This window comes from Mus musculus, chromosome 4 (genome assembly GCF_000001635.26).
Source record: "Mus musculus strain C57BL/6J chromosome 4, GRCm38.p6 C57BL/6J".
Lineage (NCBI taxonomy): Eukaryota > Metazoa > Chordata > Mammalia > Rodentia > Muridae > Mus > Mus musculus.
Window position 1 is genome coordinate 63213442 of NC_000070.6, and position 16981 is coordinate 63230422.

Consider the following 16981-nt stretch of genomic DNA (forward strand, 5'->3'; position numbering starts at 1 on the left):
CCAGCGTAGATAATCGCATATCTCTTTTCCTGTAGCATAGAGGCCCTCAGTGTGGAAGAGAAAAGATGCAAAATATTACTGGTCACCAAGTCCCTCAGTAATGGAGATAAATATCGAAGAGTGCCAAACAAAGTAAGAGAGATACCCAACACTTAAATGCAATGCCTTTAAAAGCCTCTAAGGCAAAAAATAAAAAAGAAGGAAAAAAAAAAAAAAAACAACCCATGAACGAAATACCAAAAAAATGTAAATAAAGACAGGATGTGCCTGGCACAAAGTATGCAGCTCAGAAACACACAGCAGCTGTGATTGGGCAGGGAATACTTTACCTTCGAAGCTGTGAACTTAGGAAAATTCGAGAAAGACCCGCGGCCCTTTCTCAGGCACAGACACGGGCAATCAGTGCAGAGCATCGGGTGTTCTTGTGAAGGAAGGTGAAGCACTCAGACTGGAGGCGGGGGGGGGGGGGGTGCGCGGGGGGCCCCAGCAGCCCCGGGTGCTCTGCCCCCTGCAGGATGCCTCGTACAGCTCGGCGGAGCCCTCCCCCACTCCGACTTGGGACTTTTCCGAAAGTTTGCTGAAACCAGACACCTTGCTTGACGGTGCCCGCGTGCAGCCTCGATTTAAAAGGCCGCCTTCAGCGCCCCCCTCTCCGCCCCCAGCGGAGACTTCAAAAGGGCCGGCGTCTGTCGCGGCCTCAGCACCTATGAGCCACCCCCCGCACCCGGAGCTCGAGCTGGAGCCGGAGCACGCGGAGTGGCCGCGGCTGCAGCGCAGGGGGACCGGGCCGGTGGCGCAGGCCCGCGCTCCCATGCTCCTCCCGGCGCCGTCGCGCCCTGTGCGCCTTTAGGGAAGGGGACTGCACCCCCGCCCCCGCGCCCGGGGCTGCGGGGACCCATGACCACAGATGCCGTTAGGCACCCGCCTAAGAACCGACCGGCCAGCGTCACACTTGGGGACCCAGTAAGTGCCCTGGGACTCACGGAGCTCTGGGCGTTTGGAGTGCGCAAAGGTGGATGCATGTGCAATAGAGGGTGCAGGTCCTGTATGCACGCCTGTGGTTGCCATTCGCAGAGGGTCGTGTGCAAGCGGGGAGTGTGCACTCGGGGAGCTGCATGGACTGTGCATGTGGGAGTGTGTGCGCTGTGCATGTGCATTTTGTGCGGGTGTGAGCACTCGGGTGGCTGCCTCTGGGAGCGTAGCGTCTGAGATCGCCAGGAATCCAGACATCCAAAGGTGTTTCGCGGAAGTTCAGTACAGTGCGTGGCTGTGTCTGCGTGTGAATGAGTGTGAGTGTTTGGAGTGTGCCTGCGGGAGTGTGTGTGCGGGAGTGTGGTATGAATCGCCTTGTAGAGGCCAGAAGCTAGAGATTTAGTCTCAGGGCTGAGCCGTGCTCGTGAGTTTGAGAATCTGCCTGGGTGTCAGAGGGTGCCGCGTGGGATTCCGGGGAGTCTCTGGTCGGAGAAAATGCAGAAAGGCCGAACACATTCAGCACGCTTACCCACAGCGGTCTTCCACGGAGCTCTAGGGTGCAAGAGTTTCTGCTAAGAGTTGGGAGTTAAGACAGATGGTTGTCGTGGAAATGTAGATGCCAAGTCAAGGTCCCAACTGTGTTTCTGCATCTCTAGGATCCTCTCAGGAGTAGAATTTTCCCCCTTCCTCCCCCACCGCCCGCTATCGAGGATCCTTAGTGTCATTAATCGTAAATTCCTAATCTCAATTGTGATAGATCCATGAGTAGCCAGGAGGAGGTTCTTTTTCATGAGTCTGTTTTGAGATCTGGGGGTGGGATGTCCCCCTCAGGATGGATAGGTGGACGGTCGCGCGAGGCAACCGATGCTGCATCCCTTGCTGCGTCCGGCAGGGGGCAGCAGTTGGCAGCAGAGGGCGGCCCGGCGCGGGGAGGAGAAGAAGGTGGAGAGCTGCGGCGGGCCGAGACTTTAAATCGCCTTCATTTCCCCCAAATCCTTCCTTTTCCTCTCCTCCCCCAGGCCGGCGGGGAGGCAGCTTCCACCGCCCTCCGCGCGCGCTCTCCCGGCCTTGCTCTGCCTCCAGAGACCGCTAGCGGCCCGCCTCCAAAAGTTTGATCATCTCTCTCTCCCTGCCTTTTCTTGCTTCTTCCTTTTCGGTGGAAGCAGAAAAAGAGCGAGGCAGGGGCGAGCGCGGCTCCGGCAGTCCTGGGACCATGGGCCTGGCGCGGGCGACCGCCGGGCTGGGGCCGTGCTGTCCGTCTGCTCCGGCGCCCCTGGGCGCAGGACTGGGCTGGGGGTGCGCCGGCAGCGCGCTTTGAGCCGGCCTGGCGCGGCGCGGCGGGGGGCTGGCGGCCCCATGGGGCGCGCCCACACTTGCCCCCCGGGCTCCGCAGCATGAAGTAGGGGCCTGCCATGGGCACGGGATTCGCGCGGGGGGCCCGAGGCACAGCGGCGTCAGGACCCGGGGGGTGAGTACAATCCCAGGGTTGCCCCCGATTCAGCTTCCTGAACCTCGGATGTGCACAAGAGTCTGGGGTTCCCTGCCGCACCAGACGCTCGCAGAGTAACGTCAGCTTCCTGTAGCTTCCCGCCAGGCGGGACGCCAGGGGTTAACAGGGGCTGTGCACCCCAGGCCGAGCTCTTTTGAGACTAGGACCAGCAAGGGAGGGTCCGCGCAGAGCCAGACCAGCGATCCCAAGAGGGGTCTAGTGGCAGTGCTCAGAGTGGCAGGCAGGGGGCAGGGGCCGGAGGAGGGAGTCTCGGTGTCTGCAGGTCGCGGGCTTGCATGGCTTTAGTTCCACTGTCCTGTGAATCAAGTTTGTCGGTCGTCAGGTCCGGGTGTCTGTTCCTGGCTCGGCCTCGGGTTCTGCACGTTCCTGCATTTCCTAACCTCTCTGCCTGTGTGAATGTGTCTTCTTGGGTCTGCGTACCTCAAACTTCCCAGCTTCTCCCGGGAAGCCTGCAGTTCCTGTCCCTCTCCTGAGTAAGCAAGGGGTGAGAGCCAGCTTGTGGGAGCGGAAAGGCCCTGGGAGATCACCAAGTCCAACCTCCTTGTACAGATGAGGGAACCGTGGCCAGAGAGGGGCCGGGAATCTCCAGGGCGGGGCCCCCGCACACAGGGGCACCCCACAGTTGGGATTCCCAGCTTGTGCAGAAGTTGTAAGAGTGAGGGATTCAGTCACTATGTGTGGGTGTGTGTGGGAGAACGCGGTCCAGAGGGGCCCTGTGGACTATATCTCAGGCACAAGGCTTGCCTTTCCATCTTGCTGGTACTCTAGGGCTCCCAGAAGAGGTTGGCCAGAGTTATAGTACCGCCCACCCTCTCAAGAAACGCCCCTTTGAGCTGGAGCCAGGGTGATGAGGCGCCCCCCTTCTTTTCCATGTCTTGGAAAAAGCTGGCTGTTTGAGATTCCCCCACACCCCCCACCACACGCATTCGTATACACAGGGCACTAGTGAGCACATTGGTGACTCATTTTCTCCGGGAGACCCTGTGCCAGGGCAGATGCCAGCGGTTGGGCAGTGTGGTGGTGCCAAAGAGCACCCCCTGCCTCAACGGGGCCAAAGTTTGAGGAAGGCAAGCAGTACCAAAGCCTGCCTGCCCTTCTGGCCGTACATCCTCAAGCATCTACCCACCTCGGCTTCTTTGCCCTACCCTGGCTCCTTCTTGCCCTTCCTTGCTTCTACATTGAGAAGTCCTCCCTCCTGGGCAACCATATGCCCTGTTGCTCTTGGGTGAACACTGGGCTCTGGGATCTTCGTTGAAGTAGCCTATAATCCATGCCTTCCCTTGTCTCTGCTTGTAGCCCAACATACTCCCCTGATATCTTGTTGGCAGTTTCTTTTTTCTGATCTCAGTGCCCAGGGACCTTCTAAATGTCTCCATGGTCTGGCCTGGTCTGACATGCAGAGGAGCCAGTTCTGGGCTCACTCACTTCAGTGGAAAGCAGACTTTGGAGCAGAGCATAGGAACCTAGCAACAGGCAGCTTGAATTCAAGTCCTCTATACTGGAGTGTGTGCTTGGCCAGGCCTGCCACCTCTCTGCTTCTCCTTTTTACATCACCAAGGTGAGCTCCAGCCCTCCCAGCTGGCAAGCATTTGTGAAAGTTAAAGAAGCGTGCCCAGGAAGCGTAGAGTAAATGTTCAGTAAACCACAGCTGCTATTTGTATCAGTGCTTGCTGCTTTGTGAATGAGTGTGAGTCAATGGGAAAGTTCTGGACCGTATCCTGTCCAGACAGATGACCTATGTGTGTGTGTGTGTGTGTGTGTGTGTGTGTGTGTTCCCATGGAGGAGGTGGAAGGTGTGGAGAAGGACCTGGGTGTGGCTGTCTTGGGTACACAGGGTCTGATGAGGCCACAGAGGCAGGTGGGACGGGGACAGACTCACGCCCTTCCCAGCCAGCCCTGGCATCACTCAGTCTGTGGTAGAGCAACTGGGGACAGCATCCACACATCTGCCATCCTCCGAGGTTCCTATGTCTTCTGGGCTTGGGGGGACCTTGGGCCTCCCTGAATGCTGAATCTGGGGTGGATTTCTGAGTCTCCAGTGTTTCCAGGAAACCAGTAGGAAGGGAAAGCCACACAGATAGAAGGCAGCTTCTAGCTGAGTCTCTGAACAGGAACAACCCTGGCTACTCCCTGGAGGGTTACATGGTCAGAAGAAGTTGTGTCCTTCGTGGCTCACATCTGGGAGCTGTCCTTATGAATTGATCTTTCAGATACCTTGGAGCCCCTCCATAGCCAAGCCAAGGTCTGTGAAGCTGTAATGAAAACAGAAGCCAGGGAGAGCAAAGCCTGCCCGCGAGCCGGTGAAGCCACCAGCATTATTAACAGTAGCCTAAACAGCACTCGAACAGTAGTCACACTGCCGGGCCTCCTTCCTTCTGCAGCCAACTTTCCAGGCTGGAGCTTACTCACATAGATGGCTCCAGGGCTCCTGGTTGCATCTCCAATCCTACTGAGAAAGCTGAAACTCTGGTCCCCAGCAAGTAGCAAGTCTCTAAAAGTATTCACTTTCTCCTCTAGGGAAAACAAATAAAATGTAGGCTTGTTTTGACTGGCTGTGTGGCTTTGGGCTAGTCCCTTCTCTCTGGGCTCTTGTTAACCATCTCTTCAAAAAGATGGCTAGGCATAGAATCTCGCCCCTCGGGATCTTCGAGGTCCTTCTCTAACTGAGGTGTACTGGATACTATGAAGTTTATGCCTCCAGTGTGCAAAGAAGCCCAATTCCAAAAAATGGGCTGCATTTGTGACGGTTTTCTGGGGCTTGGCCTTAGGCAGCTGAATGGCACAAGACAATGGGATTCTGTCTCCAGGATCTTTCTTCTGAGATCTTAGTCTTGTACTCTATTCTAGCCTCTAGGGTGCCCATAACTACAGCCAGAGATGATCTAGGACACATGTGGCTCTCGTGCCTTCACTCTCTCACCTGGTGTTCCTCTGTCATTTGGAAAACATCCAGGACAGGTGCATATGATATAGCTTCGGCAGACTCAAGAAGGGAGGACAGGTTCCCGGGGTCAGGGACCCGGCTTCTTGACTGTGGAACTTCTGGGAACTTTTGGGATACAGGCCTGGTGGGGAAGCCATCTAAGCTTGGATACAGGGGTTGGCTTTTCTCCATGCTGCCTGGCCACTGTTTCTTAGCATGCCTACCTGAATGGGGATGTAATATGGGAAATGCACAAGGTGCTTTTGAAGGGAAGCACCTGCCCTTGCTGGGGCACAGGCTTCTCTGTCAAATCAAACTAAATAGCCTGTTCCCACTTCCCAGGGTCACTGAGGCTGCCCGTGACTTTTGAAAGCCAGCCATGGCAGAAGGCAAATTCAGTGTGTCTGGGCACTCGACCATTAGCAGTTATCCTCAGTTAGTGAGACAGGGACATCTGGCATGTAAAGAGTCCTGATACACCATGTGGTTCCCCATTCACCATGCAGACATGTGACATCTTTAACTGCCACCCATGCATAGGCCTGCTGGAGAAGACTTCAGGGCTATCGTCAGCATCCCAGAGCCCTTTCACCTAGTCACCCTCAGGCTGCAAGTGACTGAAGACTTAATTCAACTCTATTTTAAAAAGGGTTCAGTGGTCATCCCCCTTTGAACAACCTCAAGGTCGATCAGCCTAGGTGTGGTGACATTCACAATAGTTTTCTCATTCTGCCACTCTCGAGTGGTCATGAGACTTCTTACCTCATGCACACACAGAGCCTACAACATCTCTAAACAGCATGTCTTCTTTCAAAAACACAGAGGCCAGTAGAAAAGCATTCTATTTCTCTCCAAATAATTCACCTGGTGGCTGACAGGTGCCAGACTGTGTGTGTCTCACTGGCTATACCTGAGTCACGTTTGCCTTTCCGAACTAGTCACTGTGTGATCCGTATTCATGCAGTGTCTGAACTCAGTGAGTGGGTGAGCCCGGTGGTGTGCTGCACGGTGCTGACGTCATGCTTGCTCTTGATAATAACTCCTACTGGATTTGAAAGTTGGGAGATCTGTCAGGGAAGGAGCTGAGACTAGACTTGCAGACAGTAGCCCTGGCTTTCCTGTACTACCCTGTTCCCCAGGCACACACCAGCCTGGTTTTACTCTTGGAAGAGGAACCTGGCCAGTGTGCCCCAGCCAGAGCCCTTACCACTTACCACTCACCACTCACCCAGCTCAGCTTCCAGCTGCCATCTCCGCCATCTCTGGCCACGTGCCCCAGCCTTCCCTCTACCCTTCTGGGAATCAGATGCCCTAAATGGCTTGGGTGTTCCAGTGGCTGCTCCCACAGGAAGGTGAAATATAATCCTCACCTCTGCCTATCACGGCAATAGCCACCGAGTGAAGCTTTAAGCACTCTTGGATGCAGCAGAGGGGTGGTAGCAGCGGGGTTACAGCAACCAGTGAGGGAGGGCTTCTCTGGCTGAGCCAGGGCAGCTCTTTAATGCATGAGTCGATTTAATCTCCACATCTGGTTTGCAAGCAAAGGTGTGTCAGTACGTGCTACATAGGACCAGAAGAGTTCAGGGAGGTTTAGTGCATCATCTGGAGTCACACAGCCTGGAAGACATAGGTAACTAGGTTTGTTCCTGGGGGCATCTGGCTTGGCTCTGCCCCCAACCCTGTTTTCTTCTCTCATAACAAAATGTGATGAGCTGCTATCTGAGCCCTGAGAAGGGGGTCATCTCTTCCTCTGGCACCTTGAGGACACCGGCCATCCAAGCAGACTTCATATTTTTTCATCTGCCTTTTATCTTTGGCTCTGTTATCCATAGACTAGGGCCTGGGGAAGCTTTCTTTGAACTTTTGAGGCTGTAATGCAAATGGAGAGGCTGAGCAGAGGGGAGTGGACTCTAGCCACCCAACGTCTTGCACAGGGCTTTGAACCTGTGAAAAGCAAAGCTGTGTTGGTAGCTTGCTAGGGTGCTGGGCTGGGGCCTTGGATCGAGAGCCACTCTGATTGACCTTGAAGGCTATGCCTTGCTTCTGGACTCTAGGATGAGACCAGGATGGAAGGGAACTGAGCTAGGCCATCCCTCCTGGCTCCCTAGCCGGATCTGGGTGTGAGGATGGAAGCTAACGCTGTATGCATTTGTGTCTGCCCGTCTCTAGGGGGTTTCTCTTCGCCTGGATCTTGGTCTCATTTACCTGTCACCTGGCCTCCACCCAAGGAGCTCCTGAAGGTAATTCTCTCTTTTCTTTGTCCAGTGGGAGACAAAGGAGGGCGGAAGAGAACTCGAGAACTCAGGTGGCAGCAGACATCCACACCATTAGCTGAAATGCATAGGCTCAGTTTTCCCATCCAGAGAATGGAGCCAACCATAAGCCCAACAATCCCTTGGCATCTGTGAGGGGTGAGAAGGGTTGCATGCAGGACTGACTCAGCGTTCCCAAGAGTTTGATCTGAGTGCTTCCTTTCCTTCAGTCTGGTGGATTTCTTAAGAGCTGCTGCTAGGAAACATAAAGGCAACATTGTCTTTGCCCTTGCTTAGCATCCCTTGGCTTTTGTTGTCCCTGAGAAGCTGTCTGGAATCGATGGGCTAGCCTCCTCACTCCCCGTAGAAACCCAGACTCTCCCAAATTTGTGCCAAATGGGCATCTCTTAAGTGAATTGTCCTTCCCTTCTTTGTGCCTGCCATATTCTGGGGCAGGCAGCAGGCACCTCAGGAGTCCCCATGGCCTGGTTTGGCCACTGGGTGGGAATTGTACCCCTGGGAGGTAAGGGCCATGCCCGGAAGGGACTTTGCTACCCAGCAACATTTGTTCATGTGTCATATTTTCCAAGCTTGTGGAACAGCTGTCCAGAGTCCTGAGTCAGGCAGGGGGTGGGAGAGACCGGAGCTGTACCGAGCCAGGTTTATGTAATAAAGGCATCTCGCTGGAGCCAGCTGGCCGGCCCCTGCACCCTGGCGCAGGCCCTCGGTTCATTCCGTGTCCCCTGTCTCTTCCTCCCGGTGGGATTCTGCATGGGGCTCTGCTTTGCCTCCTGACTAACCCCAATAGCTTCAGAACCGTGAGGGGTGATGGCCAGGACCCTGAGCTTGAGTCCCTAGATTCCAGCCCAGCTGTGAGCTGCACAGCAGCCTGGTAAGTTACCATATCGTAAGCCTAATCTGCTGGCACACATCTGCCATCCTGGCACTTGAGGAAGAGGCCGGAAGCTCCCAAGTTCCAAGCTTGTATGAGCCACGTAGTGAAACCTTGCCTCAGAAACCCAGAGGGCTATTAGCTCTAATTTGTGTGTGTAGCGCAGCTAGCTAGGCTAATTCCTGCCTTCAGGGTGGTTGAGAGAATCGGATACGCAGATGCGTGAGCACGGTAAGCATATTCAGTTGTGTCCTTGTCAGCTGTGCTTTCGTTCATCTAAGGAGCACCGTCTTCTACAGTGGGTGGAAACTTCAGGGGTCACTGTTTGCGCTTTAACAGCGTCAGGGTTTCCCCAGACGCTGGCTGTTCATCTGCTTTGAAAGCCATCTGAGGATGAATGGGGAGTAGTCCGGTGTGATGCCCGGCCCGGCCAGCTGTGTCTCTAGGGTTGGCCACCTGGCAGGAGGCCTGGCATGTAGAGAAGGATGTGGAGGTGTGTGCCAAGAGCAGGCCTGAGAAATGCCCTAGCACTGTGGGGTGTGCAGGTGGCTCCCCCCCCCCCTGCTAAGTGGCTCCTCCCACATGAGGTTGTTTATAGTGAGCAGATTTTATGATAAGAGGGTCTTGTGACTAAAACCAGTAAGATCTGCTAAGAGAATCACAAGTAATGTTTTGCTTTAGCTTAGAGTAGGGGACCGGCAGGTCTGAGAAAGCACAGGAAGGAGGGACTGTGGGTGACATAGGAGGCCCTCAGCTGCTACAAAAGAGAGTCTTTCTATAAGCCATCATGAAGCTATGGGTACAGCACCCTGGGGTGCCGAATCGTTAGGACATTGGGTGCCTATTATGCTGTCTGAGGTTTACAGGCAGAGAAACTGAGGATCAAGGATCAGGAAGAGACTCAAGCAGGGCTTGGGTGAGGATAAATATGTGTAGGTGCTCCTCATAGTCCCATCCTTTGGCCCCTCCATCTCTGCCCATCTGTACACACGTCTGTCTTTCTCCCCATCTCTCCATCTCTCCATCCATCCATCCATCCATCCATCCACCTACCTGTCTGCTCATGGTTTTCAGCTGAGGACCAGTTAGATGTCATGTGCTCGATTCAGGCTCCAGCATGGTCTGTGTTCTGTACACAGGGCAATAAGGAAAGAACATTCAACATGTACCATTATAGTTCTCAAGGCTTCTGACCCAAACATCAACCCAGGCACTTATGACTCCCGGCGGAGGTCAAGGTCAGGGGACAGCCTTTGTAGAGACTGGCAGTTCAGATAGCTAAAGATGATCCGATGACTCAGAGAAGTGGATCAGAATGCCTTTCCATGAACATGTGGCTACATGGTGTGAAAACTTGGTCTCTAAAGCTCCCAGAAGATTGTTAGATCTAATGCAGGCATACAGTTCGGTTCACTGAGTTTTTCTGCCTCATGGATGGTTGAGAGATCCAGGTTTACATGCATGGAGAGCACATTTGAATTTGTTCTTGTCACACCCTTCTTTTGCTCTGGGAAGCCCCATCAATGTAACTACTAAGGATGGGAATGGGCTAGACCATGGATGGATGGCTTGGCTGGAGACTGGAGATTGCATGGGTATCTTGGTTTTATCCTCTGGGCTCTCCAAAGCCACCCAGGAGGAAGGCTCAGCAGATTTTAGCTCCTGAGAGCAGAGCCCAGCTCCTCAGCCCACTCCAGCCAAAGACCCAGTGTGGGAAGGTGTGCCTCTGAGGAGGTGGTGAGACCAGCTAGACTCCCTGAACATCTCCTGATTTCTAGAACTTCCTGAAAGTAGAGGAGAAGGGTGTCTCTGGCTTTGAGGTGTCTGGTGAACATCATTATCTTTGGTGGCAGTGGTTGTCATTTGAAAGTACTTATTGCTAGCCCTTTTACCAAAAGGCATTTGTTAATCTCAATGTCCTTTAGCAATGGGTCCTATGCTATGACCCCATCTGATAGATGGGAAGTCTGAGGCTATAGGGCCACAGGGTTAGGAAATAGTAGAGCTGGGATGTGGATCCAGGAAGGACAGGGAGGGCAGGCAGGAGCACAAAGCCCAACCCTGGGATGCAAGGTTGCAGTCTGTCATAGATGGTTGCAATGCGACACCTCAGCCCTGGGGTAGGGCTCTGTGCAGGGAAATGAGCTGATTACCAAGTAGCTGCTTATAACCTGTTGGAGCAGGCTCTTATCATCTTCTCTTATCCCTCCCAGATGTGGATGTCCTCCAGCGGCTGGGCCTCAGCTGGACGAAGGCCGGGGGTGGCCGGAGTCCTACACCCCCTGGTGTCATTCCTTTCCCATCTGGCTTCATCTTCACACAGCGGGCCAAGCTGCAGGCCCCCACAGCCAATGTTCTTCCCACCACCCTGGGGCGGGAGCTGGCATTGGTGTTGAGCCTCTGTTCACATCGTGTGAACCATGCCTTCCTCTTTGCCATCCGCAGCAGGAAACACAAGCTGCAACTGGGTCTGCAGTTCCTCCCCGGCAGGACGATCATCCACCTGGGGCCTCGGCAATCAGTGGCCTTCGACTTGGATGTGCATGATGGGCGCTGGCACCACCTGGCCCTAGAGTTGCGTGGCCGCACAGTCACAATGGTGACAGCCTGTGGGCAGCACAGGGTACCTGTCCCACTGCCTTCCCGTAGGGACTCCATGCTTGACCCCCAGGGCTCCTTTCTCTTGGGGAAGGTGAACCCCCGTGCTGTCCAGTTTGAAGGTGCACTCTGTCAGTTCAGCATCCACCCTGTGGCGCAGGTCGCTCACAATTACTGTGCCCACCTGAGAGAGCGGTGCCGACAGGTGGACACATATAGTCCCCAGGTGGGAACCCTCTTTCCTTGGGACTCTGGCCCAGCCTTTGCTTTGCATCCTGAACCAGCCTTGCTTGGCTTGGGGAATCTGACCAGAACTCCAGCAACCCTGGGGGCCAGGCCTGTAAGCAGGGCACTTGCAGTGACTCTGGCTCCTGCCATGCCCACCAAGCCCCTGAGGACTGTCCACCCAGATGTCTCTGAACACAGCTCTTCCCAGACCCCACTGTCACCTGCCAAACAGTCGGCCAGGAAAACACCTTCCCCCTCCTCGTCAGCTTCCCTGGCTAATTCCACCAGGGTTTATCGTCCAGCTGCTGCCCAGCCAAGACAGATCACAACTACTAGCCCCACCAAACGTTCCCCCACCAAGCCTTCTGTTTCTCCCCTTTCAGTTACCCCCATGAAAAGTCCCCATGCAACCCAGAAAACAGGTGTCCCTTCATTCACAAAGCCTGTTCCACCCACTCAGAAGCCAGCGCCCTTCACCTCCTACCTAGCACCTTCCAAAGCCTCTAGTCCCACTGTGAGGCCTGTTCAGAAGACTTTCATGACACCCCGACCTCCAGTCCCCAGCCCCCAGCCCCTGCGCCCTACTACTGGCTTATCTAAGAAGTTCACTAACCCCACTGTTGCAAAATCTAAGTCCAAGACGACCAGTTGGGCCAGCAAGCCGGTCTTGGCCCGCTCCAGTGTCCCTAAAACGCTTCAGCAAACTGTTTTGTCCCAGTCTCCTGTTTCCTATCTGGGCTCTCAGACACTGGCTCCAGCCCTCCCTCCTTTGGGTGTTGGAAATCCTAGAACGATGCCTCCCACACGTGACTCTGCTTTAACTCCTGCTGGAAGCAAGAAATTCACAGGACGGGAAACCTCCAAGAAAACCAGACAGAAGAGCAGCCCCCGGAAGCCCGAACCTCTCAGCCCTGGGAAGTCAGCCAGGGATGCCTCACCAAGAGACCTGACAACCAAGCCTAGCCGGCCGTCCACCCCAGCCCTGGTCCTTGCCCCAGCTTACCTCCTGTCCTCCAGCCCCCAGCCCACCAGCAGCAGCTTCCCTTTCTTCCACCTGCTGGGCCCTACACCTTTCCCGATGCTGATGGGGCCTCCAGGCTCCAAGGGAGACTGTGGCTTGCCGGTAAGACTGGGTAGGGTCTGCATGCTAATTGGTGGATATGTGGGTGTCTAGGGGACAGTTTGGTTCGAGAGAACACCCCCGGTAAGGGTGAGGGAGAAAAGAGCTACGGGGGCAGGGAGTTAGTTTGGGCCCCAACTTCTTGGCCTTACTGTCTTAGCAGTCACATATCCTAGGGCAGAGTCGTGAGCCATTGGGGCAGACTTGGTTAGGAGTCCCTGGGTTTTAGCTAACTCAGGTCTAAGGTAATTCACTGCTAGCCCAATGCAAGGGTCTGGTGGCTTTCGGAACACCATAGATGACAAACCTAGGTCACCAGAGTGAGCTGACAAACAGCTTCTCCTGTGGCCCTGCTTGCCTGTGCGCCTGTCTGGAAGCTGTGGACAGAAGTCACGGATGAGTAGCTTGGGATGTGTTTTGCTTGGCACATGCAGCATTCTCTTTATGAAATCTAGTAGTTACTGATGATGTTGAAAAAGTGGGATGGGTCATAGGAAAGTCTAGCCCACTGGGCTCTCCTGGAGGGTAGGAGGGGTGGTGGCTCTTGGGTGGCCTCTGCTCACCGTGGTCCCCACTTTCCAAGCTTCCCACCTGCCCTTCCTGTCGGTATGCTTTGCTTACCTGGGTGGCATCCTGGCTTGACTATCCAGCCCTATTAAGGAGTCGAGGATGAGGAAGGACCTCCTGGGTTAGGGAAAGTGTGGAAGAGACAAAGAAAAGACATTACACATGCAGGGGCTTGCCTGGGACTGCATCCAGAGCCAACTGGCTGAAGGCCAGTTCATCTAGGCAGGGAGTAGAGGGATGGCGGTTCTAGAAGGCTCAAACCCCTGCTCTGACCTTGGCAATGGCCACAGTGCAGCGGTTTCCCTCCTCAGTGCCAGGTCTCCCACTGGGCTTTGGGTTTGAGGCTCAGGCACCTTGCAATGTGGAGACAGTGGCAGATGCTGGGACTTCCTGGGTCTTGCAAACATGCTTAATGAGTTTTAATAATCATTAGGAATAATATTTACCCAGCCTGTCTCCAAGGGGACAGAGTCTGCTCATTATAACCATATTTCGAAGCTTATGGAAATAGTGTGCATTACTCTGCAGTTAGGTCAGCGCTCGGCTCAAGTTTCCACTGTTCTCAAATCGGCAGTCTGGAGTCAGGGATCAAAGGACCTGGAGAACAAGACAAGGAACCTTTGCACCTGCCTGACCCTGAACTGGGTGCTCTTGGCTCAGACAGCTCCGCACACGGAGCTGTGCACTCTAGGGCCCTGAAGCACAGGGTTGGAGGGGGTGAACTGCCCACTTGTGACAAAGATTCCCGACTCTGGCTATGTGGTACACCACAACTGAATGAAGGAAGCCAACCACTCTCTCCAGGCCAGAAGTGGAGAGAGGACAGGGCCATCTTTGGGGTGTATGGAGGGATGTGGAAATGGAGTTAGTGGGACTATGAACACTCATCCTTATCCTCTCGTTTCTCCGACCTGAGCAAAAGCAAAGGGGGGCTATGCTACCTGGGTATGGCCATGCACAGATCCAGGTTCAAATCCTGATTCTGCCCCATACTTCCTCTGAGCTGGCTATGTAACTTGGGGTAGTGGCTTCCACCTCTCAAATAGGGATTTGTCTTAGGAAGGAAGCGTGTATGACTGCCTCCTTGAGTACCAGCGACTCGGGAAATCTCTCACTCTTCTCAAGGGAAGGAGTCCCTTCTAGGATCAGCACTGGAGAACAGCGGCTGGGGGAGGCTATGGAGGGCATGTGTCATGGTCCTCAGGTGGGGTGTGAGGTCACCTGCAGAAGTCGGAGCAGTTGTCTATGCCCAGGATCTATTTCACAGAACAGCATGGAACCACATGTTCAGGAGCCAGCTGGTCTCAGCTAACGCTTGTATTTCTTGTGTTCTTGGGGAGATCAGTCCAAGTCATGAGCTGCAGTCTTCAGTGATCTCTGGTACGAATTTGATCCTTGCAAAGCCCAGGTTGTCTCAATTCCCAGGCCAGGATCCTTTAAGTCAAGCATAACTCCCCATCAAAGGAGTGACGGGGTTTTTTTTTTTTTTGTTTTTGTTTTTTGTGGACTTAAGAAGCATGCATGCTTTTGCATTCTGAAAAATCCCAGGTTTGTTTGTTTGTTTGTTTTGTTTTGTTTTTTATTCTTAGCCCAAGCGGTGATAAAATTCCTAGTTGCTTTGTGCTGTGTGAACGCAGGCAGATCACTCAACTTCTCTGAGCTGTAGTTTCTGTGGACTGAGGATGCAGTAAGACTTAATGTTCCCTAGGCTCCGGAGGAACTTTTTGAAGGTCTGGGTAGCACAAGAGAAGCCAGCAGGGGCTTGCAACCAAGGCTGTTACCTGTCAAACCCAGATGACCTCCAGGTGGAAGGGACAGGAAAGGTGTTACCAGCACCCATTCACAACTGAATCCCTGTGCCTGGCCTACGTCACACAGTAGTAAGTGTGCAGAAGGGAAGGTACCACTTTCCTTTTGAGCAGCCCCTTGTGGGCTTCCAGGTTGACAGGGCCCACCAGAAGGAGAGTGAAGAAACCAGGGATGCAGGCTTCGAAAGTTGGCTCACAGGGAACAGAGGAGCTCTGGGGGGGGGGGGGGGTCAAAAGAGTCTGCCCAGAGTGTACACATGGACTCAGAAAAGTGGCTTATTACACTCCCATTTTGCAGCTGGACACGCTGAGACTGGAGACATGGAGAGGTGCGGTCACTCATTTAGGGCCACGTAGCTGGGTTCCCAAGAAGAAGTTACATTCCAGCACAGAGGCTGGGGGCTCTGTAGACATCTATGATCGCATCAAGGGACAGGCACAGAATAGGGTCCCACCCAACCCAGAGCAATGCACTCAGGCCTATACTCTTGAACCCAGTCCCCTAGAACCCAGGTCTGTAGAATGTCTCCCTATCTGCTGATTGACAGAGGCAGATGTCAGCAGGTCTGACACTTTGTGCAGAGCCCCACTGCATCTGGCAAAAAGAGGGGGTGGGGGTCTTGTTCAAGAGTGGGATCCCCATGGACTGGCTACAGGAGGTCAGGACACCAGGGGAAGCCTGCAGGGCTATTTCATGTTTCCATGGCTCTGTGTGTGTGCATGCACCCTGGCCCAGGCCTCCTGCACTCCCTGGACAGAGACAGGCCTGCGGCCCCTGCCCCTCCCCCACGCAAGCTCTCTCAGAGGCCTCCTTGTTTCCAGTGTGGAGTGGAAAAATCCCACCCCAGCTCATGATTCATTGGGCTCCCCCGCTCAGGCTGTGGGCCTGGAAAGAAACAGCCACGTTTTCCACTGTGCAAAGGCAGGCCTCACTCAGATGGAGCAGAGGGGCCAGAGCACCCACCATTGGCCGAGCCAACAAAGTGAACACTGAGTCTGGCAGGCACATGGCTGCAGCTGGGCTGGGCAGCTGTGACCCAGGTCCCTGGCTGGTGGGCTGCAGGTGGTAGCTATGTCTCAGCTGGATTGCTGTGTCAAGAGCCAGGCCATAGGCTGACCTTACCAAGATGAGCTATAGATGCTGAGTTGGCCTGGGGTGTGCTGCGTAGACGTGTTAGATGAGGTCAGATTCTGGAAATGTCAGAAGGATACATCCAGGCTTCTGCAGTTGTAACCTCAGCACGGCTTGGCTTTCTGGCAAATGGGAATGGTCTCATTACTCGCTTACCTGATAACCCCAACTCGAAGATGCCAGCACCTGCAAGGACGGGTGTGTTCTTTTTCCAGGTGGCCACAGAAGGGAAGGGATTTAGGACAGGCCACATGGTTAGTCAGAGACAACTGTCCAGCACTGACTGTGAAGAAGTTGTCCAGGGTGGCCCTGTCCCTCTGCTCTCAGCCAGCTGTGTGGCCTTAGACAAGATGCTTTGAATCTCTGATCTGTCTCTGGTTTTTTTTTAACCCATTGGAAGGGCTCAGGCTCAGGATTCGTCTGGCTGTGCATTTTCCTCCAGTTGTGGGTCACCTGCCTGGGAGAATTGAGCCAAGGAGGAGGGCCTACTGGAAAAAAAGACACTACTCTCCCCAAAACAGTAGCAAGGGGTGTGTAGCTTATACTGCTGAATGGGGAAATCCCAGGGGGGTTGCCTAGCAGAAATAACAACTCATGCTATTTGAGCATCAGCTTCATGCCAGGCACGAGGATTAGCACGTTTTATAGATTATCCGTGGCGACGAGCTATTATTATCCCCATTGGACAGCCATGGAAACCCAGGCTTGGCGAGGGAGCGAAAGCCGCTGGCATAAAGCCACCTCTGAATGGCAGGGTGCTGTGCCTGTGTGACCTCCAGCCTATGCTGTACCCTGTGCCTCTAGAGAGGAGGACGGTCTGGACCCAGTCCCAAATCGATGTGGACTGGGTGGAGGGTACTATCAGCTTGGCTGGGGACACACAGAGGCTCAGAGCAGGTTGGTACTTGCCTGAGGCCATTCTGTGACCCTTCTTCCTCTCATAGGGCTGTCCAGTGACCAGTGACTAACTGGTGCTATC

General features: G+C 54.3%; 1 protein-coding gene across 11 annotated transcripts in view; it reads left to right on the forward strand.

The window, feature by feature from the left end:
• The first annotated feature begins 567 nt into the window (after positions 1–567).
• Col27a1 (collagen, type XXVII, alpha 1) overlaps positions 568–16981 on the forward strand; it is a 120983-nt gene continuing 104569 nt past the window's right edge. For 2 of the 11 annotated variants that reach the window (XR_390328.3, XM_011250057.3), the window contains exons 1-3: positions 1878–2440; positions 7575–7645; positions 10763–12498. Coding sequence is in view for 8 of the 11 variants with exons in the window: in XM_011250057.3 (XP_011248359.1) it covers positions 2385–2440; positions 7575–7645; positions 10763–12498 (1863 nt within the window). In the remaining 3 variants the exon portion in view is untranslated. Of the gene's footprint in view, positions 964–1876; positions 2441–7574; positions 7646–8382; positions 8550–10762; positions 12499–16981 lie in introns of those variants that run through there. The other 9 variants (XM_006538039.4, XM_011250058.3, XM_030253629.1 and 6 more) reach the window with 8 other exon arrangements.